Source organism: Cherax quadricarinatus, chromosome 87 (assembly GCF_038502225.1).
Source record: "Cherax quadricarinatus isolate ZL_2023a chromosome 87, ASM3850222v1, whole genome shotgun sequence".
Taxonomy (NCBI): domain Eukaryota; kingdom Metazoa; phylum Arthropoda; class Malacostraca; order Decapoda; family Parastacidae; genus Cherax; species Cherax quadricarinatus.
The window spans coordinates 3387168-3401757 of record NC_091378.1 but is presented as its reverse complement, the minus strand read 5'-3'; the positions used below and the strand labels follow the sequence as shown (position 1 = coordinate 3401757).

The following is a 14590-nucleotide window of genomic DNA, read 5'->3' as shown; positions in this document are numbered from 1 at the left end:
CTCCTGGTGAGTGAAACATTGCCATAATAAAATGTCACGTTAGTTGCATGTGTCCTTTAACTTAACATACTATCAGTAATTCCATCAACATTATTACTAATTTTTGATTAGGCAGTCCACAAGGTATCCTGGCCTCAGGTTGGGTTGTGAGGGTAGAATTACCTTCTAAACAAGCCACACAGGCGTCTTGTGACTGACATTGTACAAGAAGGTCCTGCATATACATCACCTTCATTTTGGCGTTTCACTCTTCTGTTGGCTTCCAAATGAGCCACTGTTCAGTATGTTTGGCGCTTTTACCCTTTTCCACTGTATTCATACAACAGTTGTGTAAGGAAAAGGCGGCCATTACTATATTTTAAGGTAAATACGTACAGGCAGGCCCCACTTTACAGTGCTTCACTGTACAGCCTTTTGCTCATACAGCAGTTTTCAGACTTCCTACAACAAACATATTCACTACTCACCATAAGCTAAAGATGAAAATACTGTACATGCATTTTTTAGGCCTAGTGTAAACATGTTATCAGGCTTTTGTATGCATTTGAAAAAAAAAAAGAAGTGTTTCACTTTACAGCTGTTTAAGTGGGGCCCTCCTGTATTTATTTTAATTTTATCTCTTTTTTTTTTATACCGAGCCATATTGACCACTTAATATGTGATACTGTAAACATGTTATCAGGCATTTTAACCCGTAAACGGTCCAAGCAGATCTACGTTCACATGTGTAGTGCTCCAAAAGTAGATCTACGTGTTTTTGACATATTTTCAAATATAACAAAAAAAAAAAAAAGTAAATCCAAGTTTTTTTACACATTTTCAAATGTAAAAAAAAAAAATCTACTTTTTTTACATACTTTCAAATGTTGAAAAAACGTATATATACGTTTGGACCGTTTACGGGTTAAACACATTTGATAATGAAAAAAACGCTCTTTTCCATCCGCTGGTGATTTTCCCTTGCCGTACAGGGTTGGATACCTAAGATCCATACAAATGGGGCCTTCTTGCATTTATGTAAATAAAAAAGCAAGATACCATAATGGTCATTACCATAACATTTGAATAACCTATGTTGACTTAGATGGAATAAAGTGTTATACATAAATACTGATAGATGCAGAGTGAGGAAACGACATCGAGATGTGAACTATGGGTGAGAGAGATCTATAAAAGGTAGCTTCAGCTAGGGACCCTCTTTGGCAGGAACTTGTGTAAATTCACCCAAGAACTGTACTTAGGAGATGTTTGGATCCAGGATGGATCACTGTCAAGCAGTCCAGGATGGACCACTTTCAAGCAGTCCAGGATAGACCACTTTCAAGCAGTCCAGGATGGACCACTTTCAAGCAGTCCAGAATGGACCACTTTCAAGTAGTCCAGGATGGACCATTGTCAAGCAATCCAGGATGGATCACTGTCAAGGAGTCCAGGATGGACCACTGGCAAGCAGTCCAAGATGGACCAAAACACCATCATAAAGTTCCTGTCCCCAGTGCAGGGTTTTGGGAAATTATCTCAACCACAGTATTGTGACTTTTAAACTTGGGTAAACTTATTTGTTTATAAAGAAATTATTCCAGTGTGGGGTTTTGGGGAATTATTTCCACCACAATACTGTGACTCTTAAATGCAGGTAAACTTACTTGTTTATAAAGAAGAAAAGTGATTATTCCAAATCCAACCAAGAGGATGACAATAAGCAGGTTAACAGTGTCTGAGACGAGCCAAAACCCGGCCATGCGAAGCACTTCTCTCCACCACCTTAAAACTTTTCCCGAAGTTACAAAACTGATGTTCATTCTCTTCATCTGAGCCAGCCCATCTAAGTGTAATATCAAGGGTATTAATATGGTTTACAAAGTAACTTCCTATGTTTTTATATATTTGCAGTTATCTATCTGTAGTTGACAAATTAGACACATGTGCAACTCTTGGGTATCTTTATTGAGGAAACGTTTCGCCACACAGTGGCTTCATCAGTCCATCAATCTTGATGGACTGAACACATCGACTCAAGGTTGAGGGACTGATTACCTCATTCTCCTCCTGTTCTTCAAGTTTCTCCTACGTATGGACTGATGAAGCCACTGTGTGGCAAAACGTTTCCTCAATAAAGATACCCAAGAGATGCACATGTGTCTAATTTGTCAACATGTCGGTTCTCTGAACCATTCATCTATCTGTAGTTGCAGGAACAGAGCTATGTTGATAGTCTCCCCTGTTTAGTAAGAGATTAATTACATACTGGTGGTCTTTGACTTACTATGAGGTTATATTCCAATGAATCCATTGTAAGTCAAAAATATCATAAGCTGCATATGAATATGATATAAATAAGTGTCCTAGGGAGTAGGCTGGTAGACAGCAACCGTCCAGGGAGGTACTACCGTCCTGCCAAGTGAGTGCAAAACGGAAGCCTGTAATTGTTTTACATGAAGGTAGGATTGCTGGTGTCTCTTTTCTGTCTGATAAACATGCAACATTTCAGGTACATCTTGCTACTTTTACTTACACATAGGTCACACTACACATGCGTGTACAAGTATATACAGTGGACCCCCGGTTAACAATATTTTTTCATTCCAGAAGTATGTTCAGGTGCCAGTACTGACCGAATTTGTTCCCATAAGGAATATTGTGAAGTAGATTAGTCCATTTCAGACCCCCAAACATACACGTACAAACGCACTTACATAAATACACTTACATAATTGGTCGCATTGGGAGGTGATCGTTAAGCGGGGGTCCACTGTATATACACACCCCTCTGGGTTTTCTTCTATTTTCTTACTAGTTCTTGGTCTTCCAACCTCCAACCTTGGAGGGAGGGAGGGGGTAAAGGAGGTTTTGTGTGCGAGGGGCTTGGACTTCCAGCAGGCATGCGTGAGCGTGTTTGATAGGAGTGAATGGAGACAAATGGTTTTTAATACTTGACGTGCTGTTGGAGTGTGAGCAAAGTAACATTTATGAAGGGGTTCAGGGAAGCCGGCAGGCCGGACTTGAGTCCTGGAGATGGGAAGTACAGTGCCTGCACTCTGAAGGAGGGGTGTTAATGTTGCAGTTTAAAAACTGTAGTGTAAAGCACCCTTCTGGCAAGACAGTGATGGAGTGAATGATGGTGAAAGTTTTTCTTTTTCGGGCCACCCTGCCTTGGTGGGAATCGGCCAGTGTGATAATAAAAAAAAAATTCTTGGTCTTGTTTATTTCCTCTTATCTCCATGAGTGTTGTAAGAGGTGACTAAAATGCTGGGAGCAAGGGGCTAGTAACCCCTTCTCCTGTATACATTACTAAAGTTAAAAAGAGAAACGCTTGTTTTTCTTTTTTGGGCTACCCTGACTTGGTGGGATGCGGATGGTTTGTTGAAAGATAAATAAGTGTGAACATGGTAATATTTTATGAAGGAATTCAAGGAAACCGGGTAGCCAGACTCGAGTCCTGGAAGTGGACAGTATAATGCCTGCACTATAAAGAAGGGGTTTAGGATATTGGCAGTTTGGAGGGACATCTAAACTATTGTATCTGAGCGCTTCTGTAAAGACAGTGATTATGTATGAGCGATGATGAAAGTTTCTTTCTTTTTGGGTCACTCTGCCTCAGTGGGAAATGGCTGATGTGTTAAAAAAAATAATAAATAAGTTAAATAACTACTATCACTGAGTAAGTAAATAAACAAATAATTACTGTAATCAAATAAATACCAGTATTGAAAAGTATGGGAAGGAAGGCGGGGTAGGGGTCGTCCTCGAAAAGGTTGGAGGGAGGGGGTAAAGGAGGTTTTGTGGGCGAGGGGCCTGGACTTCCAGCAGGCGTGCGTGAGCGTGTTAGATAGGAGTGAATGGAGACGAATGGTATTTGGGACCAGACGATCTGTTAGAGTGTGAGCAGGGTAATATTTAGTGAAGGGATTCAGGGAAACCGGTTATTTTTATATAGCCGGACTTGAGTCCTGGAAATGGGAAGTACAATGCCTGCACTTTAAAGGAGGGGTTTGAGATATTGGCAGTTTGGAGGGATATGTTGTGTATCTTTATAGGTATATGCTTCTAAACTGTTGTATTCTGAGTACCTCTGCAAAAACAGTGATTATGTGTGAGTGAGGTGAAAGTGTTGAATGATGATGAAAGTATTTTCTTTTTGGGGATTTTCTTTCTTTTTTGGGTCACCCTGCCTCGGTGGGAGACGGCCGACTTGTTAAAAAAAAAAAAAAAAAAAAAAATACAGACTTGCTTCTTTCATGCTGGGTAATTAGCTAAGCTTCATCTCCAAAGTAATTGCTTTTGTACCATCAAAAATTCAAAATATCTAAAGTAGAGGAGCACCTGTATTTTTTTTTTAATTTTCAACGGTCGTAGCACCTATTACCTTACGCTTTTAATCCATTTCAATTCCACCACATGTGAAAACACTTTATATATATCATTTTGGCTTTACTTATATTTTGAGCTATTTCAATGCTATAAAAATATTAATCAAGGCAGTACTGAAAATCTGCTAACAATTTTTAATACTCTAGTAGAAAAAAAAATCTGTAAGCAATAAAGTAATAATGTAAATACAAACCCCAAAATATGTTGTCAGCATCTTTGGCTTCACTTCTAACAGCATCTTGAGGCCTAGGTGACTGGCTGTTGTTTTTTTCATGTGTGATGCCAAGTCGTACAATATGATCACTCATCTCGCCCATTTCCTCCGGGCTGGCTTTCACCAAATCAGCGTTCACTTTCTCAGGTATATCATAATAACCTAAATATAATAGAGAGACTTGCATTAACACACATATGTGGAAGTTATTTTCATATAGTCGGACTCAAGTCCTGGAAATGGGAAGTACAATGCTTGCACTTTAAAGGAGGGGTTTGGGATATTGGCAGTTTGGAGGGATATGTTGTGTATCTTTATACGTATATGCTTCTAAACTGTTGTATTCTGAGCACCTCTGCAAAAACAGTGATAATGTGTGAGTGTGGTGAAAGTGCTGAATGATGATGAAAGTATTTTCTTTTTGGGGATTTTCTTTCTTTTTTGGGTCACCCTGCCTCGGTGGGAGACGGCCGACTTGTTGAAAAAAAAAAATGTGGAAGTGGAACAGAATTCTTCCTCTGTAAGCCATGTGTGTCATAACGAGGCAACTAAAGTACCGGGAGCAAGGGGCTAGTTACCCTTTCTGTATAAATTACTAAATTTAAAGAGAAACTCTCTTTTTTCCTTTTAGGTCACCCTGCCTTGGTGGGACATGGCTCGTTTGTTACTGCGATTTCTTCCATACATATGTACAAAGCCTGCACTTTAAAGGAGGGGTTTGGGATATTTGCTATTAAGAATGACATCTAAACTGTTGTGTGTGTGTCCCTGCAAAAACAGTGATAGTGTGAATGATGGTGAAAGTGTTTCTTTTTTAGGTCACCCTGCCTTGATGGGAGATGGCCAGCATGTTAAAAAAAAAATCATAGTGGATTATCTTTATACAACGATTGGTCATTCAGCTTCCACCATTATCCACCTCTTAACATTTGATGAGTGAAGTGACTGGGCCATCATATCTATTTTTGAACCTCAGTATGAGGTAAACGTCTGTGCTCCAACTAATCTTTATTACATTTCTTTATCCACTTTCATGTTGAAGAAATGATTTACCAAATCCCTGTACATTTTTCTTCAACATACCGGCTGTCTACCACCAAGGCAGGGTGACCCAAAAGAGAAGAAAACTATAGTTTATATAGTAATTTATACAGGAGAAGGGGTTACTAGTCCCTTGCTCCACGCATTTTAGTCGCCTCCTACAACATGTGTGGCTTATGAAGGATGGATTCTTCTCCACTTCCCCATGGAGAATCCCTGCACTTATACACACATAAGCAACGAACATTTCATCTTGTTAATTTATCTGCAGTAGACAGAGAAAAAAGAATAATGCAAAGAAGATAGTTTGAAGTTTAATGCAAACCTTAATGAGTGGAGAGGATTTAAAGGTATCTAGCAGGAGACTTGCTTACCAAGAAGAAGGACATCTGGATTCTTTTCTTCATCTGCATCGCTGGCACTTTTAAACTGGCGAGATCCTAGTATGCCACGACTCCCAGGAGGACCTTCTAGCAGCAGCTGGGATCCTCTACGTGAGATGGTGGCTACGTTAGCATCTACCAATGCAGGGACTGCATATACACCTGAGCTGCACTCTCCAATGTAGATTGTGGGACTGTTGAAGATCAAAATGATCTAAAGAGTACTGTGCATTAAGAACCCCAATGGAAATAGGAAAGTACTGGTTTGGTAATGACCTTGACGAGGGAATTGCTAGTGATGTGAGCAAATTCCCTGACGAGCAGAACAAACTCCCGAGTAATGTCATTGAAGCTAAAACCTTGTGTAGCTTTAAAAATAGGTTAGGCGAATACATGAGTGGGTGTGGGTGGGTGTGAGTTGAACCTAACCAGCTTGGGCCAGCAGGCCTACTGCAGTGCTCCTTCTTTCTTATGGTCTTATACCTGACTTTTCTGGGTTATCCTAGGTAATTTATACTATGTATGATAACTGTGTCTAAATAAACTTACTTATTTAGTCTAATTTTTTAAACACATTTGACTCAATATTTTACTCTGACAGTTAACATTAATAAAAAAAAAAATTCCAGCATGCAAAAAAGTGGAATTAATTTTTTATGTTATCAGAGCTGCACAACTTACATTCCTTAATATTTTTTATGCCTTGTGTCATATTACTGTTTTATTCAGAAGAAGCATTAAACCCACTGGGGGTCAAACAGTACTTAGGGAATGAGAGGCATCAGGACTCATTAAACTGTAATGACATAACTGCAAACAAACCATGGCATGGGTGGGGCTTGAACCCCACCTGTTCTGTGGTTTCAGATTTGATCCAAAGAAGTAAAGGGTACCTCCAGTTGCCTGAATCAAGAGCATTTCATCAGCATCGTTTTCCCTTGAAGACTTCATCAACACAATGATAATGCTTTATTTCTATCAATATTCAGATAATGTATATACAATATAATGAATATACAGAGTAAAATCTGCACAAAAGAAAGTCCCTAATTATGCAAGGCATTTCAGGTTACTAATCAACTAATCATAAAACTACAAATAACTTAAGAACTAGGTATAGCATTGTATACGGCTTCTTGTGTAGTTAAATACATGATGAATCAGACACATGTGCCACATCTGGGCAACTTTATTTTGTGGATGTTTTGCCAACCAGTGGCTTGATCAGTACGATACAGAAGACTGCAGGGGCAGAAGACGAGGTAATCAGTCACTCAGCCTAGAAGGTAGTCAGTACCACAGTCTTGATGAACATGTGATGAATGATGCATTCAACAAGGTAGCTAATGATGAAGTGGCCAATTACAAAACATTTACAGGTGCCCTCATCTTACAATGGGGTTATGTTCCGACAAACCCATCGTAAGTTACAAATATTGTAAGCTGAATATGAATATGATATGCTGAATAAATAAGTAAATACAGTGGACCCCCGCATAACGATCACCTCCGAATGCGACCAATTATGTAAGTGTATTTATGTAAGTGCGGTTGTATGTGTATGTTTGGGGGTCTGAAATGGACTAATCTACTTCACAATATTCCTTATGGGAAAAAATTCGGTCAGTACTGGCACCTGAACATACTTCTGGAGTGAAAAAATATCGTTAACCGGGGGTCCACTGTATATAACTACTGTCACTGAATAAGTAAATAAACAAGTAATTACTGTAACTAAATACCAGTACATACTGAAAAGTAAATGAATAAAAGTTAGAGACTTGCTGCCTTCATGCTGGATAATTACAGTATCTTAAGTTTCATCTCCAAATAATTGCTTTTGCACCATTGTAAAGATGAAATAGTAGAACCCTGAGTTTCGGGCATAACTTGTTCCAGAAGGCTGTTCGAGTGCCGTTACCGAACAAATTTGCTCCCATAAGGAATAATGTAAGTTAGATTAGTCCATTTCAGACCCCCAAAAATATACTTACAAAAGCACCTACAATAATACACTTACATAATCGTTTGAGTTGGGAGCTGTACGAAACTCGGGGTCCCACTGTATCATAAATCGACGAGTACCAGTACGCATTTTTTAAACAGTCAAACGTACCTCAATTTTTTAACAAGAAGACCATCAGAACCATCTGTAGACTGATGTGTGAGGTGCATAAACTCTTCTGTAAAATGAGTCAGAGTTTGGGGAGCAACAGTTATCATGGGAACTGTTAACAATCCACCTGAAAACAATACAAGATGCAAATTAATCACCAGAGAAAGCTAATGTGGTGAGAAGAAATAATATGCCATGTTTTACGGCATCGAAGATGCTATATTTATTCCCATTACATACAAGTCTTAAAAATTTACCCAGCGTCTTGGAGACTGAAGTACAGTTTATCTTTTTTTTCCCAAATTTAGCCAATCAGAACTAGGGGGCACCCTCGACACAAGAGTGTCTTGTTCATTATAAAATACATACAATATCGGTATCAGGTAACTGAATGTCAATTTTAGTATGACTGTACAGTACTCAAGTAGAATAATTTTTTTTACTTACACTGGCCATCTCTCAGAGGTAGGGTGGCCTAAAAAAGAAACACTTCCACCATCATTCACTCTATCACTGTCTTGACAGAGGCACATAGACACTATAGTTTACATAAAACTGACAGGTTTACCTCTCTACTGCAAGTAGTATAATCTTCTTTCAACAAAGTAGCCATAACCCATTGAGGCAGGGCGACCCAAAAAAGAAAGAAACACTTTCACCATCATTCACACATAATCACTGTCTTTGCAAAGGTGCCCAGATATGACAGTTGAGGTGTCACTCCAAACAGCCAATACCCCAAACCCCTTCCTTGAAAGTGCAGGCATTGTACTTCCCACTTCTAGAACTCAAGTCTGGCTAACTGGACAATACAGAAGATTCTCAATGTGTTTGTAAGTCGAGGACTTACTGAACTGATACCATCAGAATCTAATACCCACTGATACCTACCAATATTTAATTTCAGGCCACCTTTTCTCAATGCCAAAACTATTTTCAGGAGAACCACTCACCTTCAGGACCCAAGAGATACATAGCAACGAGTGGTGATTCAAGCTCCAACGTCCAGAGTAGTGAGCCGGTCTGCTGATCTACAGTTAGTATGGAACCTTGACCAGTAGATGTGTAGTGAACCAAGTCTGATCAAAATTACAAGGATAAAAAAAAACCATTGTGAGTTATATTCAGGTATATAACATAAATGTCATAAACAATGATCCATAAAGTATAAGAAGGCACAATACCGTGACTGGAACAATACACAAATAACCCGTACATAGGAGACCTGAAACTTACAACGACGTTTCGGTCTGACTTGGACCATTAACTAGCTAATGGTTCAAGACCAATTGAAATATCATGAGTTTCTTTCTCATATGTGCAGGTTATTTATGCAGTGATCCATGAAAAAGTAAATCTCACACGAGAGTAAAATAAAATACAAAGAAGAAAGAATCTACTCTCATTTACCCGTGAGTGACTTATTTGTTTATACAGTGGACCCTCGACCAACGATATTAATCCGTTCCTGAGAGCTCATCGTTAATCGAAATTATCGTTAGTCGAGTTAATTTTCCCCATAAGAAATAATGGAAATCAAATTAATCCGTTCCTGACACCCCAAAGTATTGAAAAAAATTTTTTTTACCACATGAAATATTAATTTTAATACACACAAACTGAAGAAGACATGCACAGTTACATGACACTTACCTTTATTGAAGATCTGGTGATGATTGATGGGATGGGAGGAGGGGAGAGTGTTGATGGTGTTAGTGTTTAGAAGGGGAATCCCCTTCCATTAGGACTTGAGGTGGCAAGTCCTTTTCCAGGGTTACTTCCCTTCTTCTTTTAATGCCACTAGGACCAGCTTGAGAGTCACTGGACCTCTGTCGCACAACATATCTGTCTATAGAGGCCTGTACCTCCCGTTCCTTTATAACATTCCTAAAGTGTTTCACAACATTGTCAGTGTACAGGTTGCCAACACGGCTTGCAGTAGCTGTGTCAGGGTGATTTTCATCAAAAAAGGTTTACACTTTAAGCCACATTGCACACATTTCCTTAATCTTAGAAGTAGGTAACTTCTTCAATTTCTCTCTCCCCTCCTCAGAAGCAGTTTCCTCAGGTGTGGCCTCTTGCTGTTGAAGATGATCTAGCAGCTCATCAGTGGATAGTTCTTCATTGTCCTCCTCCACCAACTCTTCCACATCCTCCCCACTAACCTCCAACCCCAAGGACTTCCCCAATGCCACAATGGATTCCTCAACTGGCATAGGATTCTCAGGGTTAGCCTCAAACCCTTCAAAATCCCTTTTGTCTTCACATTCTGGCCACAGTTTTTTCCAAGCAGAGTTCAAGGTTCTCTTAGTCACTTCCTCCCAAGCCTTACCTATAATTTTTACACAATTGAGGATGCTAAAATGATCTCTCCAAAACTCTCTTAGAGTCAGTTGAGTTTCTGAGGTCACTACAAAGCACCTTTCAAACATAGCTTTTGTGTACAGTTTCTTGAAGTTTGCAATGACCTGCTGGTCCATGGGCTGCAGGAGAGGAGTGGTATTAGGAGGCAAAAACTTCACCTTAATGAAGCTCATGTCCCCAGAAAGTTGCTCTGCCAAGTCTGAAGGATGACCAGGAGCATGTGCAGTATGTGCAGAGCATTTCAGGCAAACTTAAGACTAACTTTAGTTTAATAGCAATAACAATATAAGTAACTTAATACATACAGTCACTTAGGTGGGTGAGAGTAATAATGTAACATAACTGAACATCTCTAAATACAGATTAAGTTGTAATAAACAACTATCAAAGAATAAACAGAAAGATGGCTGGGAGGCTCGAACTGTGGTCTGTAAAATGACAGGTCCAATACCCTACCACCTTGGCTACTAGGTTTCTAATAACCTGGTAGCTGATGTGGTAGAGCATTTGGCCTGTCAATTTATGGACCATGGTTCAAGCCTCCTGTCCATCCTTCTGTTTCTTCATCCCTGAATAATTTGAAACATCGTAAATAACTAATAACTTACCATAGTTTTCAACAGATGATGAGGAAGTACTTGTAGCATATTCTGAAAAGCTGATGTTCCATTTATTGCCAGTCGATCCCTCATAGAGGATGATATTGTAAACAGTGCGACCAAAGTAGACAGTGTTACGGGAGGGTTTAGGGCACTTACGATCCACAATGTCAATTCCTAGCACAAGCTGCTTCTCTCCCGAGAGGGAATCAACGCCAACCCACGAGTCCGTCTTTTTTCCTGAAAAAATACCCATTATGCATTACTAGCATCACTTTGAAACTTTCCATTACTGTATATAATAATTTTGTTATCAGGCACCCAGACATTTTAGAAAACTCTCTACAAGAATAATTTCCAAAATATCTTTAAAATTATCTCCACTTCCTTCTTTCTTTATCCTCTCTGCCCAATCCCTGCTCTCCTCTTGTATATATACTGGCTCCCTTACCTTCTTGTATTAGTGTGTAAGTAATTAATGATCCAAGTTGGACCAAAATGTTGTCATAAGTTGCTTTCTATTATATCCGGGTTATTTGTATATTTTAACCCTTTCTCCTGAGTAAATTACGAAATTTAAAAAGAAAAACTTTCATTTTTCTTTTTAGAGCATCCTACCTCAGGGTGGATATGGCCAATTTGTTAAAAAAAAACTGTACATTTTAAAATTATTACTTGATGCAGCTTCCCAGCACACCAAAATTAATACTTAAGAACACAAACACTGTATGATACTAGCACTGAAAAGCAAGAAAGCAATTAGTACACTGAGAGAGGGAACTCAACAAGTGTTAGGGCAGGTGGCCGCAATAAATTATTACAGGCAGAGAAATTCAGGTTAAGTTATGCTATAAAAAAAAGGTACAGATTCTAAACAAGTTTTAATTGTACACAAATACTGTAATGTGCACATAGAGAAAGAAACTTATGACGACGTTTTGGTCCGACTTGTACCATAAACTACTAACACACGAAGGTAAGGGAGAAAGTATATACTATATATAAGAGAGGACAGGGATGGGAGAAAGAGAGCTCTATATAAACCAAAGCACAGCCACAACAAAAGCCTGCTCTACGATTATGTTTTTTCTTTATTACTGTCAACAGTGTTTTTGTATCAAAAGTACAAGTTAACAGACAGTGAAGAACAGTCTTAAAACAGTTTTCACACTGAAATAATGAAAGATTTATTAAAAAACACTAGGCCTAAAATATTAAGATAATGAACAATAACATTAACCATAAATTATAAAATTAAAGGAACACTACAGAATGTAAAACTGAAACTAACATATACAAATATTAGATACAAGGAGTGAAGTGATTCCTATATGTGACATTTCCTTATATATAGTACAACAGAAAATGCCACATATAAATGATTAGCTACACAGGACCGGTTTAACACCGTTACATCTTTTAACCCTAGAGGAGTATACTTCTAGAAATACAATGTTCATTCATTATACCTGAATATGCTGCACCCAGTGAGGACAAATATTAAAATGTAATAGTTTTTATGGTTGAAATTGAGGAACATATTGAATAAGAATCATTAAAATGGGTGCAAGGATTATCACAAGTCTGTTGAACAGCCCACACCTGTCAATACACACTAAGTGTCCTTGGATCAATTCCTGACATGGGTGGAAATGTTGGGCATGCTTCCTTACACTGCTATCCCTGTTCATCCAGCAGTAAGTAGGTACCTGGGTGTTAGTCATCTTATACATGCCATCCCTGTTCACCTAGCAGTAAGTTGGTACCTGAGGGTTAGTCAACTGGTGTGGGTTGCATCCTGGGGGACAAGATTAGGATTAGGATTACAATGAAAATAAGACAGTCCTCGATGACTCAATGACTTTCTTGGGTTACCCTGGTTGGCTAGGCCCCCCAGGGTTAAAAATCCCAACAAATCTTTTCATAATACCTCACTAGGGTTAAGAAAATTAACTGATTAACAATAAACTTCATCATTTTAGAATGCTACATACCAAGATAAAAAATGCCATCACTAGAACGACAAGGAGAGTTGGCCACCAGTTGGGGAATGGTAAACGGTAGTTTCTTCAGTGGTTCGCGTCCACGACCTAGTGTGTACCGGTACAAGGATCCATCTTGTGGGTTGGGAAAGAACTGTGGTCTGCTGGAAAACAGTTCATAAATAAAAATTAAGAGAGTTGAATGTAATAAACTTTGGAGCTTCACCGACTGCACATGGTGAATGTACAGTATATCACGCATGCAAAATTATCTGGTTACCCGGACTTGAGTCCTGGAAGTGGGAAGTGCAGTGCCTGCCCTCTGAAGGAGGGGTGGAGATGTGCTGCAGTTTCTGAACTGTAGTATCGGCATGCCTCTGGCAGGACTGATGGAGCAAGTGATAAAGAAAGTGTTTCATCTTTTTCAGGTCACCCTGCCTTGGTGAGTAATAGCCGATGTGTTAAAAAATAAAAATTTATCCAATGAAGAAACTGAAGGTGAAGAGCACATAGGCATAATCTTCCCCACAGCCAGTAAAAACTGCCCACCAATGAATAAAGTCATTGAGGAATTACACAGAGGAACACTGGCAAAGATATTGTAAAATAGCAAATTTGTATAAAACAAATTGTTATAGAGGAGGAAACCTATAATATGGAAGGAAAATTATGATGGAAGGCTCTCTCAAGTCTCTTCTTTTAACAAAATAATTTACTACAATAACCATTTCACCTTAGACAGCAGCTGTCCAGGGAGGTACTACATCATCCTGCCAAGTGAGTGTAAAACAGAAGCCTGTAATTGTTTTACATAATAGTAGGATTGCTGGTGTCTTTTTTCTGTCTCATAAACATGGAAGATCTCGGGTATGTCTTGCTACTTCTACTTGCACTTAGGTCACACTACACATACATGTACAAGCATATATATACACACCCCTCTGGGTTTTCTTCTATTTTCTTACTAGTTCTTGTTCTTAGTTTATTTCCTCTTATCTCCATGGGGAAGTGGAACAGAATTCTTTCTCCATAAGCCATGCGTGTTATAAGAGGCAACTAAAATGCCGGGAGCAAGGGACTAGTAACCCTTCTCCTGTGCACATAACTAAAGTTAAAAAGAGAAACTTTTGTTTTTCTTTTTGGGCAACCCTGCTTCAGTGAGATACGGCAGTTTGTTGAAAGAGAAGAACCACTTCGCCTGTATAAATTACTAAATGTAAAAAGGAAGACTTTTGTTTTTCTTTGGGTCATCCTGCCTTGGTGGGATACAGTTGGTATGTTAAAAAAATTATTACAAATAATAAAATTAAACTGAGCTTAACCCTTTGGGGGTCGACAGGCCCTCTCAGAGACTTGTTCCCAGGGTCGGCCAAATTTAAAAAAAAAAAAAAAAAAAAAAAAAAAAATCTTATGAAAAGATAGAGAATCTTTTCCAAATCACAACGACACCAAAAGTATGAAATTTGATAGAAAACTTACGGAATTATGCTCTCGTGAAGTTAGCGGTCTCGACGATGTTT

The 14590-nt window shown here is 38.8% G+C and overlaps 1 protein-coding gene across 4 annotated transcripts in view; it reads right to left on the bottom strand.

The window, feature by feature from the left end:
- The window catches only part of Ire1 (serine/threonine-protein kinase/endoribonuclease Ire1), a 58670-nt gene that overhangs the window by 35722 nt on the left and 8358 nt on the right, over positions 1-14590 (bottom strand). For 2 of the 4 annotated variants that reach the window (XM_053798558.2, XM_053798560.2), the window contains exons 4-10: positions 13083-13234; positions 11098-11328; positions 9079-9204; positions 8126-8252; positions 6001-6203; positions 4565-4747; positions 1647-1825 (exon numbers count right to left, since the gene is read on the bottom strand). In XM_053798558.2, coding sequence (XP_053654533.1) covers positions 1647-1825; positions 4565-4747; positions 6001-6203; positions 8126-8252; positions 9079-9204; positions 11098-11328; positions 13083-13234 — 1201 coding nt within the window. The remainder of the gene's footprint in view (positions 1-1646; positions 1826-4564; positions 4748-6000; positions 6204-8125; positions 8253-9078; positions 9205-11097; positions 11329-13082; positions 13235-14590) is intronic. The other 2 variants (XM_053798559.2, XM_053798561.2) reach the window with 1 other exon arrangement.